The sequence below is a fragment of the Aspergillus multicolor genome (assembly GCF_047715735.1).
Source record: "Aspergillus multicolor strain CBS 133.54 unplaced genomic scaffold BDW74scaffold_43, whole genome shotgun sequence".
Classification (NCBI taxonomy): domain Eukaryota; kingdom Fungi; phylum Ascomycota; class Eurotiomycetes; order Eurotiales; family Aspergillaceae; genus Aspergillus; species Aspergillus multicolor.
In genome coordinates, this window is record NW_027395994.1 from 37,748 (window position 1) to 57,359 (window position 19,612).

Here is a 19,612-nt window from a genome sequence, read left to right on the forward strand (position 1 = left end):
TCGCTTCGGGACTGCTGCAGGATCAGATAAGATATTACGTACATCTATCTAACCTTGTGGAGACTGCTGGAACTATTGATCCAGGCAGCATCTTTCTGTGGCAATGACTCGGTGCTGTGATGAAGAAAAAGTCCAAGCGAGTGCCCTTTGAACCGATCAGACCACATTGAATGTGCTGAGTAGGGAGCTGCGCGATTCATGGAAAACCAGGTGCCCCTTGAGCAGTTCTCAGTGGCAAGCTGGCGATGCCAGTCCGTAGAACCTGGTTCGGACTCCAGCCTGCCATACTTATATCGGACCGTCGCTTGCATGCTCACTCTAGGTACAGAAGGCCAAGGTCACATCGCACCGTGCCAGGGCGTCAAAGGAGTCCCCCTGTAGATGGCCTTATTGATAGCCTTCGAAGGAGATGACCGTCAAAGATTCTGCTCCAGAATGAGCATGAAACTAATGCGGGTGAAGCTCTCCACTCTGCAGGTTGTGCCGCCACTACACGGAACCCGCGGGCCACGAGGGTCTCGGTGAACAAGCCGAGCCCCGTTTCCCTCAGAAAGGGTAAAGATTGGTTGGCAGTGCCTTGTCCCTTAATGCCTGCCTTGTGACTGTGTAAAGAATTCTGTCTCTTATGTTTCCCATCCAAGCCTACGATGCCTCAGCCCATGAAACCTACCAAGGGCGCAATGCAGAAGATTGCCCTCGATCAAGGATGAGGTGTCAAGCTGATAACGAAAGTAATTGGTATTGTACAAGATCTAATTACAAAGCCTAATATGTAATGACAATCTAGAGACAATCAAGCCTTCGTCTTGACAGTGAACGAGCCGTGCTGTCTGAGATCCCTTGAACTGGCGCCAACTGACACCGCGTACTTGCCAGGAGCAACCGCCCACTTCTGGGCCTCAACATCCCAGTACGAGATATCACGACGACGCAGGCTAAAGGTCACCTTGGTCTGCTTGCCCTTCTTGATGTGCACGTTCTCAAAACCACGCAGTTGGCGGACGGGCTGCTTCGCGGCATCGGGGTACGAGATGTACAGCTGAGGCACTTCAGCACCATCGAGAGAGCCAGTGTTGTGGATGGTCACAGTCACCTTGGCCACGCTATCCCACAGATCTTCATAGCCACCGACTGCAAGTTGACCAGTCGGGTAGGTGGAAAGCGCAGAAGAGCCCTGGATGTGGAGGTTCGAGTACTCAAAGTCGGTGTACGACAGACCAAACCCAAACTCATAGCGAGGAGTGACATTGTAAGCGTCAAAGTAGCGGTAATCGATGTAGTTGCCCTCGGTGAAGTTGCACTGCGCGGTGTAGCAGATCTCCACGTTGTAGTCGGATTCGTTCTTCGCGATGGTGTAGGGCAGGCGGGCGCTGGGGTTGACGTCGCCGTAGAGCACATCGACAATCGAGTTTCCAGACTCTTGACCCAGCAGACTACCATAGAGCACGGCTGTGACATTCTCATGCTCGATCCAGCTGTCCAGGATGCGGGCACCAACGGTGTTGATCACGACGACGGTATTGTCGCAGTTGTCGGCAACTTCATTGATGAGATCGTCCTGGTCAGTGTTGCGCAGCTCTGTACGGTCCGCACCCTCACCGGCAAACGCGTTGATGAAAACCAGGCAGACGTCCATGTCCTCCGAGTAGGCGCTGATGGAGGGAGTGACTGAGGTACTGGACGACCCCTGCATGACAAGGGCGGAGCCACTGGAAGAAGAGTAAGTGTCATTGGAAACCCAGCGAAGCATGGTGCCGTCCTGGCTGGCCTTGATGTTCAGCGCGTTCTCGGGAGTGATCAGGTATGGCAGGGAGGCCTGGCCAGATCCAGAGTCGGTGGCGATGTGGCCGTCGTAGGTAGGTCCGGAGCCCTCAACGCTGAACTGCAGGTTAGGGCCAGCAATGGCGGCGCGGGCGTGAGATCCAAAGATGGCCATCTTGTGAGGCTTGTTGAGAGGCAGAGTGTTGTTCTTGTTCTTGAGGAGAATCATTGACTTGGAGCCATGGGAGCGGATCAGTTTGGCGTGGTTGGCACGCACGTCAACGTAGTCATCCTGATCCGCCGTGGCAGGCTGGGTGCCGTTGTCCAGATTGACATAGTAGTATCCCATCAGGTTGCGAATGGCCATGTCGTTCAGGCGAGCTTCAGTCAGGTTGTTGTTCTCAATGTACCCTTCAATGGTGGAATCAGTCCACAGACTAGACGAACCATAGTCGAGTCCATTAGCAGCAGACTCAAGGGCATCCTGTTGACCGTTGGTATCAGGCCAGACCATGCCAGGGAATCCTAGCTCGGTCTTGAGCAGATCCATCAGGAGAGTAGAGCTCTCGCAGGACAGGGTACCGTTGACCTTGGTCATAGCACACATGATACCACCGAGGCCGGAGTGGACAGCATCGTAGAACGACCAGAGGTATGTCTCGTGGAGGGTCTTGTCGTCGGCGTTGGACGAGTAGGGGGCACTGGAGGACGATGACGACGAGGAGGACGAAGAGGACATACCGCCGCCCATTCCAGAGCCACGGGGCGAGGACGAGGCAGCCGCTCCTGGTGCAGATGAGGCGGATGGCATGGCTCCTGCAGAGCTCGTGGCGAGCATGCTGCTGGGCGAGTCTGAGCTGGAGCCAGGACCTCCACTGCTGCCCATGCTGCCGCCGGGGGCACCACCACCACCACCTCCTCCTCCTCCGCCCATGCTGCCGGTACGGTTGGTCTCCTGCTCGTTGAGGATGAAGTGCTGTGAGGGTTAGCTTGATGCCATCGAGAGAGAGGATGACTGCCTACCTTAGCACCGGCAATGACACCAACATCTGCGTAAGCCCTAGTCTCCAGGCCAGTTGCAATGCCATTGAGATAGGGGTCAGGGCCAAAACTCTCGACGAGACGACCACCCCAGGGAGTCCGACCAAGAGGCTGCGAAGTCGGACCAGCAACCATTTGGATACCCTTGCCATAGAACTCTTCGGCAACAGCTCTGCCCTGGGCGTACATGGCGTCCTTATCCCAGGTCATGGCCAACGCCGACGACAGACTGAAGGCGGAGACATAGTAGTAAGCCTGCGCTCCCATGTCACCGTCGAGGATATCGAGGGCAGTGAAGGTTTCGCCATCGGTGGTGGTCACGCTACTACCGGTGATGAGCTTGATCTTCTCGGTGGTGTTGAGCTTGGAGACGAATGCGGTGGCCTTTTCGTGGGCGGACTTCCAGTCACCGAGGGAGACTGTCATTGTCAGTAATGGCCTCGTCGAACATTATGTAGGGAAAGTATACCTTTTCCATTAGAGAGAAGACCAGCTTCGGAGTTGTTGGTGGCGGCCAGCGCCGTGCCCAGCAGGAAGGAGAGAACGGATAAGGAAGGAAGCCTCATGGTAAGGAAGGTACAATCGAGGACAGGGAAGGAACGAAACTCAATGGAGAGACTGCGAGGCTATCCAAGTCCATCATTTGTCTGCTTATATAGTCCATGCTATCATGAAGCATACGCGTCTGGCATCAAAATTTCTCGGATATCCCGAGAATCTATACCAAGTGGGGACCAGCAACGGGGCTCTTGCGTCGCCGATGACGCGGTTGAAGCTATTCCCAGATGGTAGGGCCAGCCAATTACAGACTCTATAGGAGTGGGGTAGCAAATCTGTGAACCAATCAGCATGCAAGGCTTCACTTTGGCTCGATTAAGGTTCTTCTGCAGGGTTTCATACAGATGACAGTCTCAGCCACTCGCCTGTTCACCGGAGGAGCTCAAACGTCTTCAAAAGCTGATGACACCACAGTGCAAGCCGGCATTCCGGTCGCAGGCCAGTCAGGATGTGATTCGAATTTTTCCGCCTGCCCTTCTTTCGGCGCTAACATCGGACAAGCGTTTCCTTCTTCCAAGGGGCGGGAATGATTGCTCTATAATAGCAGCCCTAGAATACCTACGCTAGGCAACAACACCCTCTTGCCCTGTTGGAAGTGGCTGAGGACATGTTCCCTGCCAGCACTCCACTGGTCGACCCCACCAGCCCAGAGGGTCCTTCATGCCCATGGGCTACGGGACAAGGGTACGTGTGCGTCAGACCAGGTATTCCCTCGTTCGGACCCTCTCTCACTTTGAAACCGCGAGTCTGTAGCAGACGCCGACTACCGCCGTGCCTGTGGTGCTTCGATCGTGAGATTAGATTCGGCATGGGCCAACCTAGTTTAGTTCGCGGTGAAAGCGCATCATCCGTGAATTGTAGGCTCCAGGATATCTACCTTCCCGGGACAAGCAAGCGAAACGCCCTAGTATTCAAGCAAAGCTGCATCTAGGAGACGAGTTATTCCGATTCAAATCATGCGGATATGTGACAAATGGAATACGCTGGAAAAATGCATGTGAGTGAAGGTGTGACTAGTAGACAACAATAGATACAAGACAACCCGACCAATATAAGAGACTAGAAACAGAAACATTACACAACATGTGCCCTCATCCCCCAAATTCGCCCCAACAGAGTCTCCTTCGGCTTAGGGTTAAGTCTCTCCTCCTCCTTCTCCGCCTCATCAATCCTATCGAAGTACTCAGCCGGTGTGAAGTCCATATCCTTCGGCGCAACGAGCTTCGTCTTGAAATACAACTGTAGAACTCAGTCAGTTTCCCGTACTGCAGAAGATTTTCAGATGAGTTATCATACCTTATACAGAATATAATCAACAAAAAACAGCGGGACAGTGATATACGTCGCAAAGAAATTCTCTGCACTGGGCTTGCCGGTGAAAGGAAAGATCGCAAAGTACAGTTGCGCCGCAAGGAAGAGCACGATGAGCACCATGCCCAGGCACTGTGAGTACGGCGCAAAGCGGTCGCGATAGGGCAGGCTCTTGTTATCGATCCCCTGGACCTTAAGGCCCTGACGGAACCGAATGTGCGAGACGTAGATGAGGAACCAGTTGCAGAAAGAGGAGATGCCGACCTATTCCACGTTATTAGCTTACATCTCCAAAGCAAAAAGGGACAGGCGGCATACCAAGTTCGAAAACCAGTTATACACCTGCGTCGAGGTATTGTTCAAATTAAGATACGTCAATCCCCCTCCAAGGATCCCACTCATGATCAGCGCAAACCACGGCCGACCAGCCGCATCCTTCTTGCCGAACCAGGAGTGAATCACGCCGATATCAGCCATATGCGAAAAGCAGCGACTGGCAACATAGTACGAGGTCATGCTGCATGAGAGGACGGTAATGAAAACCAGGCCGTTGATGATGTGCGCGAAGACGGGGGAGCCACCGTCACGTATGGCAATGATAAACGGGCTGGAGAGGGTGCTCGACTCGGTCAAGTCGGGATGGTTGTAAGGAACGCACATGCCGACGAGCCAGATGTTGACGATGTAGAAGAGGAACATGCGCCAGAAGAGCGGGTTCGTTGAGCGCTTGACGGTGCGGCGGGGATCTCTCATTTCGCCTGCTGTGATGGCCACCCAGCCGGCTGGAGAGGTAAGGTCAGTAAATGTTTGTCTCTAGGATGAGAAGAAACAGGGCATACCGGAAGGACAACTAAACGCCGCCTGGAGCACAGCCTTGCAGATCCCCTTCATCCCATTATTGAACGCCCCGGGTGTCTTCCAGTAATGGAAGACCAGCGGTCCACTCTGCGAAGGCAGACCACCGGACGCCATGATGAACAGGAAGCACATCGAAGAAGTGATAGAGAGAACCTTGAGCGCACTCATAACAACCTCAACACTACCATACTTCCGAACGGGAAAGAGGTTGGGTATCGCGGTGACGATGGCAAAGATAGTGATGTACGCCGCCATGGGGAAGTTCCTCGGAGCCTCCCAATACTGCAGCACGTTGATGCAGGCAATAACTTCCGACGGGACCGTCATAGTCCACGAGAACCAGAGGTTCATGCCCATTGCAAACGCCGCTGCCGGATCAACATACTCCATGCATTGTCTGATATACCCGCCGTTGATGGGCTTGTAGCAGGTCATTTCTCCGATGGAGAGGAACTCGATGTAGATGGCGAGTCTATAGTAGAGACGATATTAGACTCATACCGATGTCGACAGGGAAGGGTCTACTCACGCAACCAACGCATATCCAATCGCGCAACCGGCCGGTCCAGCTACCCCAGAGTTAGCCCATCGCCCATATCCAAACCACCACGTGTGGGCTAAACTCACCAGCAGACAGCGCCGTCCCCGTCCCGATCCACAACCCCAGCCCAATCCCACCACCAAGGGACAACATAATGACAGCCCGGGGCGAGAGGCCTCGATTCCACCCATTCTCATCGTAGCCGGGCGCACCCACCTGCCCAACCTCAACATCAGACGCAGACCCAGGCTGGCTTGAAGCAACAGCGGGTAAACTCTTTTCGTCTGCCATACCTCCTGGTAATGTGTGGAGAAAGACGAAATGGCGTGACAAATGTAAATTGCAAAGAGCAACACCGGACGAGCAGGGACATTTATGGGGACAGAGTCAGATTGTTTATCTCATAGATACGGGGAGATGGGAGGCGATATCAGGCCAAGCACAGCCATAAGCTGTACTGTCATACAGATAGAGAGATATTGGATATCTTGGTTGAGTGCGATCATCCGGTGGCGGACCGGGCGTTAACCGGAGGAACATGACAATGAGAAGCATGTCATTGGACACTAGGAGTTTAGTATATTTTAGACTGTGGGAGAATGGAGATAATGAGGGGTATCGTGGCTATGGTCCAGTGCTTAAGCCACTTTGAGTCGGACTCCGGAGAAGTGCTCCAACTGATATGGTTGATAGATACGAGACTAATTTCGCCTCCTTTGGCGCTTATCATACGAAGATATCTGACACGGGATTGAGTCATGAGTCGAGTCATTGTATATTCGTTTTAGATTGTGCCATAAATCGTTGATCGGCGCTACACTGGGGACCTTGCGCGCTTAGGGCTGAACAGCTGGACAGAAACTGTGATTGGTGCTATCTCGTAAAACTCGCTAAATCGATTACTTCGCATCGACAACAGGCCCCTTCGCCTGCGTCTCAGTCTCTTTCAGGTGAGAAGCCGACAGAATCGTGTTCTGCGTGCTGTCCAACCGCTCCTGTGTCGTCTTGAAGATCGAGGGAACGCCCGTCTCTTCGAACTCTACTCCCTTGAGAATCATCTCCGCGACACCCTTTGCCGACAGGAAGATCTGAGGCATACCGTGGCCGTTGAACCCAGCGACGACAAACTGTCCCTCCTTACCAGGAACCCGCCCGACATGGGGAAGAGAGTCTGTCGTGTATCCCATAACTAGGTAGAAAGGATCAGCTTTGTGTCCACGATCGAGTACAGGAAAGATGCTACTTACTGCCTGTCCACACCCGGTCCATGTAGGCGCCCGTGTCCTCCCACCCGTGGAAGTACTTCTGCATGTAGCCCTCAAAGTGATGCCGAGCAGGTTCGATCAGCCGACTGTCATCGGTGACGTTGTACCAGTTCTTCAAATCCTGAACATACACCGATCGCGCACCACCGATAATGATACTTCCGTCCGGTCGAGGGACCAGGTACTCGTAGATTCCCTCCTTGATGCGAACAGTGTATGAGGAATCAAGCGTCGGGCTAAGCGCATGTGGAGGGTTTGGCACGACGACGCGACTGCAGATGCCGCGGACGGGCACAATCTTATTCTCGTACTCGGGCGCGATGCCAGAGGTGTAGGCATTGGAGGCAAAGACAACCTGCTTTGTTTGAATCGACCCGCGCTCGGTCTTCACTGTCCAGCCATTCTCTGACTTAGATACTTCCAGAACAGGCGTGTTCGTTTGCAGATTAGCTCCCTTGGCGATGCATTTCTTTAACAGACCGACAATGAACTTGTAGGGCCACAGGCGACCAGCCTTGTAGCTAAAGCAACTCTTCGCACCTTTGACACCCGAGACCTATCCGATAATCAATATCTAGCAATGCGGCCAATCAGTCAACCGGTGCGACTCACCATCTCAGCCTCCATATCCGTCGTAAACGCAGCAGTCTTTGTAGCCTCCGACCCATTGGCCAAGAGGGTATCGTACGCCTTGCGAAGTTTCTCCGTGTGTGCTGCGTCCAGCTGTACATCATGCGCTTGAGCAACAACCAGGTTGCACGCGATCTTCTCCTTTGCGACAACTGCCTCAATCGCTGGGATATGCGCCGTCTCGAAAGCGGCGAGCTCGGCTGCAGCTTTGACGCCGTGGGTCTCGGCGACCGTGCCGACGAAGTTATATACGTCTGGTTTCAGGTGACCGCCTGGACAGAGAGTAAGTACGAGGTCATCCATGTCATCGCAGAGGTACACGTACCATTTCGTCCCGTCGCACCAGAGCAAACTTGTCGCGCTTCAAGTATGACGATTGATGGCCGAGAGTAAGGCTCAGCCTGGTCGAGAAGGTGGTAAGTCGTCGATGCACCCGCATATCCAGCGCCAATTACGACAATGTCAGTGGACGGGGGAAGAGTCGCAGTAGAGCGATAGCTGTCTAGAGTATCGGGCTCTGTCCGCCAAAAGGGTGTGATGCTGTTCGCGACGGGAAAGGGCTTGGACGATGAAGACATTGTGACTGCGAAAGTGAATGCGAGAAGTCTGTGCTCTTCAGGCTTGGGAGGCGCCGACGTGATGCCGAGGAAGCAAGCTTTATAAAAGATCAGATAAGGAGCTACCCCAGGCCCACTCGACTTGGAGGAGCAGACCAGATAATGATCAACTGATCAGACGATAAGTCCTGATAAGAAGACGGTGAGACCGGGGCTTAAATGGTTAATCGCCGGTGTGCGCGTTGGAGAAGCGAATGTGCTGATAGCGCAGGCCGGTGCGTGGCGATTGCTCAAAAGGCCAGCTGGCCCGGATCGCTTCCGGTCGCGATAATCGAGAGATAAAATCAGGTCGGATGGAGTTGATAAGCGTTCGGTTTGGTAAAGATATAGATCTCCGAGAAGTTGCTTCAGAGTCCACGGGTCCAGATTCATACCATATTACTTGCGTTAGTCTGTCTGAGCCTCCGAGGTCTTGCTATCCCACCAGCAAACCAGCACCAACACCATCACAATGACCAGACAGAAACACGTCGTCTTCGACGTCGTAGGCACATGCGTCTCGTTCGACGCCTACTTCAACGCCATCGACCGTGTGCTAGGCGACCGTCTACGCGCCAACAACATCACGCCGCAATTCTTCGGGTACAGCTGGATGACAGCTGCAGAACTAGAGTTCACCTTTCTGTCAATCTCCGAGCGCCACAAACCATACAAGCACATCCTAGAAGCAGTCTTCTATCGCACATTGTTCATGGCGGGAATAAAAGACCCCCGCTCGCTAGCTACCGAGGCGGAGCGGGATGAGTGCATTCAGGGCTACTGGAGTCTTCAACTGCGGCCGGGGATCAAGGAGTGTTTTTCCAAGCTTCGGGAGCAGGGTTTCACGATCTGGTGTCTAACGACGGGCGATATCGCTCGGGTCAAGGGGTACTTTGACCGCGGGGGCGTGGACATGCCAGCGGAGAATGTCATCAGTTGCGACAGCAAGGGTGTTGCAAAGCCAGCTTTGGGCGCATATCGACCCGTCTTTGAACAGTTTGCGGCCAGTGACGAGAGATGGTTTGCCGCGGCGCACATGTGGGATGTCTCCGCTGCAGTCAAGGTCGGATTTCGCGGGGCTTATTGTACGGTCTACGAGCAAGATCCGTGCCTGGAGATCTTCGATACCAAGATGGATGCCATCGCGGATAGTTTGGTGGAGATGGCCGAGGGGATCGTCAAGGCTTCGGCATCATGAGTTGTACATAAAGCACTAGATGTAATCATTCAGAGAAAGGTGCCTCGATTCCACCTAGGCCAAGCTCAGTATCGACTGCCAACCCGGCATCAAACCTGTAGCCCGGTATCGCCAGGAACTCTTGCAGAAACCGCAGTTCGGGGTTCATATGCAGGTCACCGTTATCGAGGGGCAGCGCGTCAAACGAGTGAGGGGAGTGGATATCGAGCAAGTTCTCATTGTGGTCCAGAGTAGAAGAACAGGGTCCAGTTTGCATCCGCTGGGTGAAAGAATGACCCCAGTGAGCACCAGAGGGTGGTGTCCATTGGCTAGATGGTAGCCCTACATCACCCTCTGGTAACAAGCTGCTCCCAGACTTCCACATCGTCTCCCAATTTTTGAAGCCCTCATAGTCAGAGGCGGGCTGGGTTTCCGGCCGCTCGCTGTTTTCGGTGCTGTTATTCGCGCACTGCAACCGTCCCAGCGCCCGCTCAAGCGACTCCAAGAGAGCCACTTCCGACCTCGCTGATTCTCCAGACGCCGCCATCTCGCGGACCATATCCAGACCTTCACGCAACTCATGACGAAATTCGCTTGATTGGTCCTGGATCGATCGGGCGATGAGAACGAGCAGCGATGCCCGGCAGGAACTGTACTCTATGTACGAGGCGCGAGCGAGGCCCGGTCCGTTGTTGCGCAGGATACCGCACAGCCTTAACGCTTCCTTGGCAGATTCAATGCAGGAATTAACGAGTGGCAGGCGATATCTGGTCTGGTTGTCGGCGTTGTTGGCGCCGGCATCTTCCGGATTACAGCCACTGTTGCTAGTTTCCGGAGACGTTGGCGCTGAACGTGATGAAGTCCGGTTGAGAAGAAGCGGCCTTCCAATGAACATGCTAATTAGACAATATTCCAGCCGAAGATGTATGCGCGCACGGAAATGCGTATGCTGAGATGGCAATGGCTTGTGCATTTCATCAGGCAGCGTCTTCCACCAGGCCTCAAGATCTGCTTTCCCATTTATCAACCGGGACAATATAGCCAAGCGTTCGCGCTTGGGACATGTTCGGAGAAGGAACCTGCAATATCATCAGTGTTGGGAAAGCGGGCCTGTCATCAGAGGACGTACATTTCCTGACAGAGCTCTTCAAGACGCCGAGTGAGCTGGATAGATGCGACCATGTAGGAAATTGTGGAAATACGGCCATCAACATGCGGGCCTTCTTCAAATGTAGGAAGAGGGGCATCCACGTCAAATCTATGAGTAGACAAAGGCCGACCGTGAAATATAGAGATTTTCCTGGCCTTTCATCAGCGTCGGTCGGCTACTCCAGTCTAATAACGCACCTCTCGACGGTATACGCCGTCCACCAGACGCGATTCCTGGTTTCAATCATTGCAGTACTCAGCACGCTACCGGTGTACTTTCGGTGCATGCCGTTCTGCATTCCCAGTCGATTGGTAAGAGTGATGTAGACATACCCCAGGCCGGATGCGTCCAAAGGAAGTGCATAGATCGCAAAAAGCAGGCAAGCTTGAACACTCTCGAGAGAAGAGGCTTCAATAATTTCGGGAAGAAGCCGAATCGCTTGCTGGTAGAACATCGTCCCTAGTGCATCTTCGGAGAACTCCGTCGATCTTTGACCAGGCGAATCGAGATAGGCATATTGGGTGGCAATGGCGAACACGGTTAGAATCACGCTTATCACTGAAGCACTCTTGTTCCCGAATCTGGCCGGGTCGCTATAGAGAGCATCCACTTTCTCCATTAACCAGTCTTTGTCGACAACGAAGTAGTAGGTTTCGGCATGTTTGAAGAACACTTTGATCAGAAAATCGGCAATGTGGCGAGGCGGGCAACAAGAGATTGCCGCGGCGATGCTGTTCGCACCCGAGTGTAGCTGTTCGGCTCTCCAGTAATTGGAGACTTGGACAGGGTCTTGAGCTTGCTGCGATTGAGTTAACATTGCGTCAGTACCAGCAGCATGAAACGTACCATTCGGTCCTCAATGTGTCGCTTGACGCGCATAGAGAAGTTCCAATACGAGAATTCGCCAGAATAATCTATCCGCCATCAGTATTCGCCTGCCTTGATCGGCAAACTCACTTACGGGTCGTCGTATCTTCCACCGGATCAATAGTGCAGACTTCCTCCTCGATGGGATCTTCGTCAGGTGGCGCTGAAGTGCTATTCTGTTCGTATTCATCTAGTGCTCTCGACATCCGTCGCAGACTGTCGATATCGAGGTCGATCCCTTCGAACTTGTGTTTCAGGATGTTCTCCATATACATCACACGTTCAAGGAGCTCTGGGACATTGACATCTGGAGATGATAGAATAGTGGATTCGGTCCTGAGTCGTTAGGTGACTTCTGACAGCAAAGGTGTCCAAACTCACGGTACCGGGCCGTGAGCACGCTCATGCTCAACGGGTAATAGACGCTTGAACTCGCAAGTTCGACGAAGGTGCATACATCTCGCGCACGGTATGCCGCCTTCGCACCGTTCCTTTAGCCTTCGGCATCGATCGCATCTATATCTAGCTGTCAGTCAAGTCCGGCTTTGGTCACGAAATCACTTACGCACGAGCGGTCCGTCTCCTATCCTCACGCGTCCTTCGTCGCTTGACCGTAAAAGGTTCAGTTATATCCATCCTGAGTACTAGCATGCAAGTCATGCGATGTGAGCGATAAAGAAGTTGAGGATGCCCCGGTTGTAAAAGCGGGGACCTTATCGAAGTTGGAGAAGCGCCATCCCTAATGCACTGTAGCGCTGAGCCGAGGCGATTAGGAGGCGATGATAAGACTTGGGCCATCTACAATTTGTCACTCGTGCGATAAACTTTTCATGACTCGATAATATACTGAAAAGTTTGCTGCAACGCGCAGTACTCTGTGTTTTCGCTCATGCGGGTGTTTCGCGCAGATGGGAGAGCTTTCGTTGTCGAAGTCGCTGCAATAAACCCAACATGACAGGCAGTAGACAAACACACCCGGACTGTGCAAATACGAGACGCAAGTAGAGTTTAGAGAGCCTCTTAGGACAGTCCAGCAGGAGAAGGAAATTGTTGCGAGCCGGGGCCTCTGCTGCCGATAATTGAGGAAATCTCCTAAAGGGCCATTTCGGCAGCTGCGCCCAGCAACCTAGGCAAGAGCGATGAGATCATGTCAAGCGCACAAACAAGAGGTGCCTTGGACACTGGCCGGTGCGTACCGCACAATTGGACTCGGTATCGCCTAAGCCTCCGAGGCTCTGGGCCTCCTATACGAGCCATCTCCAACGGCCGATAAGATAACTGAACGGCCAAAGTGTGGGGAACTGGAGAGGGGACCGGCCGGCGATGGAATAAAACAGCCTTGTCCGGACATGATTGTACCTGAAGCACACCCCTCAGCATGTCTTCTCGTCAGATCACCTTTGCCGCCGCCCAGCTGTGTCCTAACCAGCGAAGCGACTCACGCGAAAGCGTGCTGTCGCGGATGCTATCTCTGCTCGACCAGGCCGTTTCGCAAAGCCCTCCAGCCCAGGTCGTCGTCTTCCCCGAGCTGGCCTTTACGACGTTCTTCCCGCGACACTTCATTCCAGACGACCGAGAGCTGCAAAGCTACTTCGAGCCCGAATCGCCCGACTCGCCAATCGATGAATCACCCAACGTGAAACCGTTCTTCGACCATGTCAAGAAGTTGGGCGTGGATGCCTACGTGGGATACGCCGAGGCCTGGAAGGACGGAGAAACGACAGAATACTACAACTCGGCCGTCTACTACTCCGGCCGGACAGGCAAGGTGCTGGCCAAGTACCGCAAAGTCCATCTCCCCGGTGTTCTCGAGCCGTTCCCGGAGCCCGGCGCGACGCAGCAACTTGAGAAGCGATATTTCAAGAACGGCAGCAGCTTCGACGCATTCCGGGTTCCTGGGCTAGTGGAAGACGCGATGAAGGCGACACCGGACGCGCCCGCCCAAATCGAGGGTCGCGGAGACCCCATCTTCGGTATGCTCATCTGCAACGATCGTCGGTGGCCGGAGGGCTGGCGGGCATACGGACTGCAGGGCGCAGAAGTCGTGCTATGCGGATACAACACGACGGCATACGCGCCGCAACTCCTCGGAAGCGACCTGTACGAATCGAAGCCATTGAGCCGGGAGGAAGCCGAGAAGGAAGTCCTGTATCACAATCAACTCAGTCTAACGGCCAACAGTTATATGAACGCGTGTTTCAGCGTCAACGTCGCGAAAGCGGGCGAGGAGGACGGGCATCCGCTCATCTCGGGGACGTGCATTGTTGATCCCAAGGGGTACGTGATTGCCGAGGCGCGCACGAAGGGCGATGAGATTGTCGCCGCCACGTTGGATTTGAGGAAATGTCGCGCCGGAAAGACGAAGACGTTCGATCTAGGGCGGCATCGTCGACTGGACGCGTATGGAGTGCTCTTGGAGAGAGCGGGCGTGGAGGAACCGCCTTTGTTGACGTGATTTCCGCGCAGGAAAGTGGAAACTCGGTGGGGGAGAGAAATGCCAAGATCTCCCAGATCTCAGTCACGTGCATAGCTCAACAAGGTCGTTGACAGTCAAGTCAAGACGCCCAATACTGTGCCCATAAAATGGTATTATCTTTTGTTATGAGTTCAAAGTCTGTATATACATCGTACTATTAGCTTGTGATTCAACTTTGAACCTTGTGACGAAGTTCACTAGATCATGGCGGAGCAAGTCCCGCGCATTGTCCAAAATATATATCTGATCCGATACGGGGTTTTGCCCACCCCTCGCGGATCAACAAGGAAGTCATAGACTCTAATCCACTCGTACCCCATACTTTGCGTTCTCCTCGGCTAGAATGGTGACGAGGAATATGTCCCGAGCGATCAGAGCCTACGACTACAGCAGGGGATGCTTTCTCATAGGACGCGGTCCCCTCGGTAGCCACGACATCTGCTGAGCAGTGATAAGCACAGGCGCGTCCCCCGGATTTGACCCTTTCTACTCCGTACATTCGACCCGAATCCACCTGAACTTGGCCATTTATCTGACGGCGAGCAGTTGCATCTTTCATTGATTAATCATCTACTTGATATGGCCTCCGTCCCTTGCTCGGCTTGTAGCTGGGCCCCGAACGCCAAGACCACTGCAGTTACAGAAGCCATGTCAAGCTGTTCTACGAAGCCGGCGATCGCGGCGTCTGGTCATTGGGTTCAAATCTGATACGCAAAGACCGAGGATTGAGTCACCCGACCCTTGAAGTACCGAACATTCAGTTCGTACAGGAATAGACATCCATCCCTGTTCCCACCGTGGTCGAATCATGGCAGGAAAACCAACACACCATGATCCTGATGAAACGTATTCCCGGCGAGCCTCTCAGCAAAGTCTGGCCGAGCCTTTCTACCGATGAAAAGGAAAGCATAGCGAAGCAAACAGCCGAGCATCCGCTAGAGCTGCGCAAGCTGCAGTCCGACCAGATTCAAGCACTTGGAGGCCGGCCCGTGTATGCTAACTTCCTGTTCAAAGAAAAACAAGACAATGTACCTCACGGACCTCTTTCTTCTGACGACGAGCTTTAGGCCGAGATGCAGCGCGGATTTGGCGAAAGCATACAGAGGCTGTGCGAGTCGAACTCCGAAAGCGCATGCCACCCGCCGAGCCCTATAGTTACGTTCACCCATGGCGACCTCACGAATGTCAACATTATGGTAGACAACGAATTTGTCACTGGTATAATCGACTGGGAGACGGCTGGATACTTCCCGGTATGGTGGAAGTATGTCTGTACCTCGGTCGGCGACAGCGAAGAGGACCGAGATTGGAAGACGTTGCTAAGAAAATACATGCCTGACCATAGCGCGGCGCGTGAATTCTGGCTGGATTACTATTATGTCTCCAGGAATCCAGGAAGTGAAAGGGCGATGAAGTTCATCAGCTTGGTAACGGAAGGTTCGACGTGCTAATCTGCTTCTACCATCATCGTGACGCCTACGGGGCTCAGCATCGCGCAGGGGGGCATAGTAGGACGGGGAAGAAGGCGCGACTCAAATTTTTGTTCGCAGTTGCGCGTGGAGAGGCGGCTCGGGTCCGGAATAACAATGCTGCGAGACGGACATACAGTGAATTCGCTTACTGTTTCTCTTTTATGCTTTCTTATGCTCGGTTCTTGGCAGAAATTACAGGTTGAGCAGGGATGGAATCCTCCTGACTCTCTCCATTGTTTGCTCCAAGGCGAGGTATCGTCCCAGAGTGTTCCATATCTGCATTACAAAGGCCATTGTTATAGACTACCCAGCCTGACTCTGCTATATGGATTTAATATCCACTTCCCCGCGAAATATTTCCATATTTCCACCCGTCGGGGGAATTCCGGCTTGCTTCAACAAGGAAGAGGCAGTAGGGTTGGTAAAAGAAGGAGGTTTAAGATTTTTTGACTTACATCCAAATAGTATATTGACACAAAAGGGTTTTTTGCAACAATGACGGCGATGTCTTTATTCCGCAGCAAGGCTAGGCCTGCATCCCAACGTTCTAGAGTTCTTCGGCGAAGTTGGAGTCGATCAGCAGGAAGCGACTAAGATAAGGTGCACCGATACCGCCCACTTGGAGTCTCGTTCTTGGAGTCATTTCTTCCTTATCCTCAAGCGCTGCTGAATTGCTGATGCGACCATGGCTACTCCAAGTCCGATCCAGCCCACTTTCCAAGGCTATGCGAGCGCCTCTGCCAGATCGCCGCGCTCACGTCGCAATCGGCCCTGCGACTTTTGCCGCTACCGCAAGGTCGCCTGCAAGATAAGCGCTGCCGGTGTGCCCTGCGAGCTCTGTCTTGCTAAGCAGCACGCTTGCACCTTTGACGAGGCTCCTCGCAAGCGTCGTCGGCCTCGGGCATCTGTGTCGCCCGGACCGGTTGATAATATGGACACTGCAGGCGATGAACTTACGACTGGTGATGCGATCGGTGGTGAAGCAGCCCAGGATATCGCGCCGGAGATGAACTTTCAGCAGAACCTGCATGAGCTCAGCGTCTTTGACTTTTCACCTTTCGCAGTCCTGCAAGGGATGCATTCCCCGTCGGAGCAACGGCCGATCGAGCCCAACAACTATACATCGCAGGAGGCTTTTCACCGCAGTCCAACATCTATCCAAGCGGCAAACTCAGTACCTACCCCAGCATCTGCGATCAGTCAGTCGCGTTCCTTCCAGGGGAAGAAAGCTGCGGTGTCTCCTTCCTATTCGGAAGCGGCGAATGGTCGACCACCCTCTCCTCTGATGCGCTTCGTCGGTTCCTCTGGAGATCTCGACACCTACCTCCTGGCGCATCGGAATTACGATGAACGAAACTTTTCTTTTTCCAGACATACTCAAATTGTCTACCAGCGATTGCAGAACCTGGAGAGCTCACTGGCGGAATGCAAACCTCCACCGCTACTGACCATGTGCCGGGACTCTTCCCTGCCGAGAGGCCATGAGATAACCGACATCAAGCTGGTTGAAGCTGCCCGGCAAGAGGTCCATCAACTGCTGAATATCGACACGGCCAGACGACTCTCTGCACTGTTCGCCCGTTTCGTGCATCCATACTTACCAATCATCGAGAAAAGAACGCTCACTACAGACAGTTCCCGCCTCTTTGACTCACCGGCCCTGCTCGCTGCGATAGCTGCCACGGCCAGCCATTTTGTAGCCTATGACGACGTGCTATGCCTCAAATCATCCAGCGCCCCATCTCCGGGACGACTCTATCAGCTGAGTTGGCGCTTGGTGCAGGAGGACCTAGCGTCGCCGCGACTCTCCACGGTGCAAGTGCTGATACTGCTCCTACATCGACATTTACCAGACGAACTCTCCTTTGAAGGATCCATGGACTCAAATATCCGAGGATTGCTCGTAGCGTCCACCTACAGCCTGGGTCTGAACCGGGACCCAAGCAACTGGGACACCCTCTCCCCAGACCAACGAAAGCTCCGACGATGCCTCTGGTGGGTTGCGTGGGTAACCGAGAAATGGATGGCATTCAGTGACGGCATGCCCAGCCAGTACCACCGCAATGAGTACATTGTCGCACCGCTGGAGGAGGCTGATATAGCTGCGCTCAACGATCGCCCGACTTTCCCCTCGCCGTTCGTGTTTTTGAATCAACTTACGTTTATTCTCGACGATGTGGTCCAGTCGTACTTCAGCCTGGCAGCTTCCGATCACACGTCGAGTTCGCTTGTCGTCTCGCTGGAACTGGCTAAAAACCTGCGATTGCGCCTGAAAACCTGGTTCGATAACTTGCCCAATCGCCTGCAGCCCCAGGACCGGAGAGCTGCAACAGACCTAGATGAGGTCGATGATTCCGAAGTCGGCGGAAATTTCTCGCTGAATCTGGCGTATATGACGACTCAACTTGCGATTTACCGGGCTCTCATCCGCCCCGTCTCTTTAGTCGCATTGCAGTGTCATACCTGGAAGAATGGCCCAGTCTCGGTAGACATTGACTTGGACGCGGCCGAAGCCGTTGTCGAAGGCGCCATTTCCAACACCAAGTCTCTCATTTCCTCGCTCACCAAGCTTACCACCGCGGAGTGGGATTCGTTCTGGCCGGGATGTAAGGTTTTCTTGGACCCTTCTTGGTGCAGATTGCAGAGAGTTGGTAATCAGCGCTACTTACTGACTGGAATATAGGGTCACGGCATAACTTCGCTTCTATTTCAACATTGTTGTTACATCTCTATCTTCTCACCTCTCGCTTCCAAGCTTGGCCCCTGAACACTTCCACCTCTCCCAACAAGACTGCCGCTTTTTTCCTGTCCAGCCAGTTTGAAAAGCTGCAAGGACTGATGCCAAAGTGGCGGTGGCATCTCATTCTCGCTAGTCGCGGTGCCGGCGGTCGCAAGGGCTTGACCAATCTAGCGCTGCTGCGACTAGATGCCTTGATGAACGAATGGAAGGAAGAGTCTCCAATGCCGACGTCTTAAAGCCATAGGTTGGATTGCTCTAGATTAAGGTCTTGATCTTGTCATCCTCCCTCAGCTGTCCAAATGCCTCCGGCCGCGGCAGCTCGAACATCGTCGGACAAGAACCATACATGATACCTCCCGCCCTGAACACCGGATGGAGTTTCGTCACATCTGCCGTTGCGCGATCCGGTCCGATTGCATCGTTCCAGATGTGGAAACGGATGACTTCGACAATCACCATGGTCGAAGTTCGTACTGAGGGGTCGGCCTTGCTGTGGAAGTCCTGAACCGAGTGAAGCTTGCACTCAACAGAGTACGGCGATTCAGCGACGTGGGCCGGCTTGACGAGGCCACTGGGCTTCTGAGTAAGTCCCGATAGTGGCCATTCGGAGATGTGACGGGGAGAGTTGACGGAAGCAAAATTGGCTGCTTCAACAACGGACTCGGTGGTCATTGAAATGCACATTTCCTTGGTCGCCAGCAGGTTGGTCAGGGTGTCATTGGCGGTTCTGCTTGTGAAGGAGATGGAGTACATGGGCGGCTTTGCGATTGTTAGCCTAGAATCCAACCACACTGTGGAAGAAAGCTTACATCAACAGCTGCACACTGCCAGAATGAAAAAGGCGCCAGATTGGCCGTCTTGCCGTCAGCAGACACAGTACTGGCCAAGGCGATCGGGCGCGGGACCGTTGCCGAAGTCAAGAGCTTGTAGTTGAGCCACGGCTCCCGGCCCTCCTCGTATGGATCGATCGTCACGAATTCATGTTTCTTCCATTCTTCATTTGAGGCTCCGCTGCCCGCTTGCCAGTTCGGATTCGGCGTCTTGGTGAAAGTCAACTCGGCGTTGTGGTCAAACGCGGGGCGCGACTTTTCGACAGCGCCGAAGTCGGCGTGCGGGTTGCGCTTGATGGCGGCCTCGTTGCTTGGAGCTTCCACTTGTTCTTGTGTCAT

At 53.7% G+C, this 19,612-nt stretch overlaps 9 protein-coding genes across 9 annotated transcripts; 4 read left to right on the plus strand and 5 right to left on the minus strand.

The window, feature by feature from the left end:
- Positions 1 to 793: 793 nt before the first annotated feature.
- Positions 794 to 3,368, minus strand: BDW74DRAFT_188774 (putative beta-glucosidase D; the record flags this gene model as incomplete). Its single annotated transcript, XM_073731808.1, has 3 exons — positions 794 to 2,737; positions 2,785 to 3,221; positions 3,272 to 3,368. 3 exons carry the CDS (start codon positions 3,366 to 3,368, stop codon positions 794 to 796), a joined length of 2,478 nt encoding a protein of 825 aa, XP_073578619.1.
- Positions 3,369 to 4,333: 965 nt separating this feature from the next.
- BDW74DRAFT_188775 (uncharacterized protein) lies at positions 4,334 to 6,361 on the minus strand (the record flags this gene model as incomplete). Its single annotated transcript, XM_073731809.1, has 6 exons — positions 4,334 to 4,599; positions 4,657 to 4,935; positions 4,990 to 5,453; positions 5,511 to 6,001; positions 6,059 to 6,098; positions 6,157 to 6,361. The coding sequence occupies 6 exons, from the start codon at positions 6,359 to 6,361 to the stop codon at positions 4,435 to 4,437; spliced, it is 1,644 nt and encodes a 547-aa protein (XP_073578620.1). The 3' UTR covers positions 4,334 to 4,434.
- Positions 6,362 to 6,797: 436 nt separating this feature from the next.
- On the minus strand, positions 6,798 to 8,645 carry BDW74DRAFT_105869 (NAD(P)/FAD-dependent oxidoreductase). Its single transcript, XM_073721619.1, has 4 exons — positions 8,291 to 8,645; positions 7,948 to 8,237; positions 7,318 to 7,891; positions 6,798 to 7,259 (listed from the first exon to the last, which is right to left on the minus strand). Exons 1-4 carry the CDS (start codon positions 8,541 to 8,543, stop codon positions 6,970 to 6,972), a joined length of 1,407 nt encoding a protein of 468 aa, XP_073578621.1. The 5' UTR covers positions 8,544 to 8,645; the 3' UTR covers positions 6,798 to 6,969.
- A 262-nt stretch (positions 8,646 to 8,907) lies between these two features.
- On the plus strand, positions 8,908 to 9,771 carry BDW74DRAFT_105873 (putative 2-haloalkanoic acid dehalogenase). Its single transcript, XM_073721620.1, has one exon. It carries the CDS (start codon positions 9,034 to 9,036, stop codon positions 9,757 to 9,759), a length of 726 nt encoding a protein of 241 aa, XP_073578622.1. The 5' UTR covers positions 8,908 to 9,033; the 3' UTR covers positions 9,760 to 9,771.
- Positions 9,772 to 9,784: 13 nt separating this feature from the next.
- Positions 9,785 to 12,391, minus strand: BDW74DRAFT_183218 (transcription factor domain-containing protein; the record flags this gene model as incomplete). Its single annotated transcript, XM_073730450.1, has 7 exons — positions 9,785 to 10,817; positions 10,868 to 11,038; positions 11,086 to 11,687; positions 11,735 to 11,802; positions 11,850 to 12,091; positions 12,137 to 12,271; positions 12,321 to 12,391. 7 exons carry the CDS (start codon positions 12,389 to 12,391, stop codon positions 9,785 to 9,787), a joined length of 2,322 nt encoding a protein of 773 aa, XP_073578623.1.
- Positions 12,392 to 12,730: 339 nt separating this feature from the next.
- Positions 12,731 to 14,291, plus strand: BDW74DRAFT_188780 (uncharacterized protein). The gene has a single exon (XM_073731810.1). It carries the CDS (start codon positions 13,134 to 13,136, stop codon positions 14,208 to 14,210), a length of 1,077 nt encoding a protein of 358 aa, XP_073578624.1. The 5' UTR covers positions 12,731 to 13,133; the 3' UTR covers positions 14,211 to 14,291.
- Positions 14,292 to 14,574: 283 nt separating this feature from the next.
- On the plus strand, positions 14,575 to 15,682 carry BDW74DRAFT_171162 (uncharacterized protein; the record flags this gene model as incomplete). Its single annotated transcript, XM_073727266.1, has 4 exons — positions 14,575 to 14,577; positions 14,840 to 14,995; positions 15,047 to 15,259; positions 15,299 to 15,682. The coding sequence occupies 4 exons, from the start codon at positions 14,575 to 14,577 to the stop codon at positions 15,680 to 15,682; spliced, it is 756 nt and encodes a 251-aa protein (XP_073578625.1).
- A 706-nt stretch (positions 15,683 to 16,388) lies between these two features.
- BDW74DRAFT_171163 (Zn(II)2Cys6 transcription factor) lies at positions 16,389 to 18,679 on the plus strand (the record flags this gene model as incomplete). Its single annotated transcript, XM_073727267.1, has 2 exons — positions 16,389 to 18,309; positions 18,387 to 18,679. 2 exons carry the CDS (start codon positions 16,389 to 16,391, stop codon positions 18,677 to 18,679), a joined length of 2,214 nt encoding a protein of 737 aa, XP_073578626.1.
- Positions 18,680 to 18,698: 19 nt separating this feature from the next.
- BDW74DRAFT_183222 (flavin reductase family protein) lies at positions 18,699 to 19,612 on the minus strand (the record flags this gene model as incomplete). The annotated part of the gene is made up of 2 exons (XM_073730451.1): positions 18,699 to 19,202; positions 19,253 to 19,612. The coding sequence occupies 2 exons, from the start codon at positions 19,610 to 19,612 to the stop codon at positions 18,699 to 18,701; spliced, it is 864 nt and encodes a 287-aa protein (XP_073578627.1).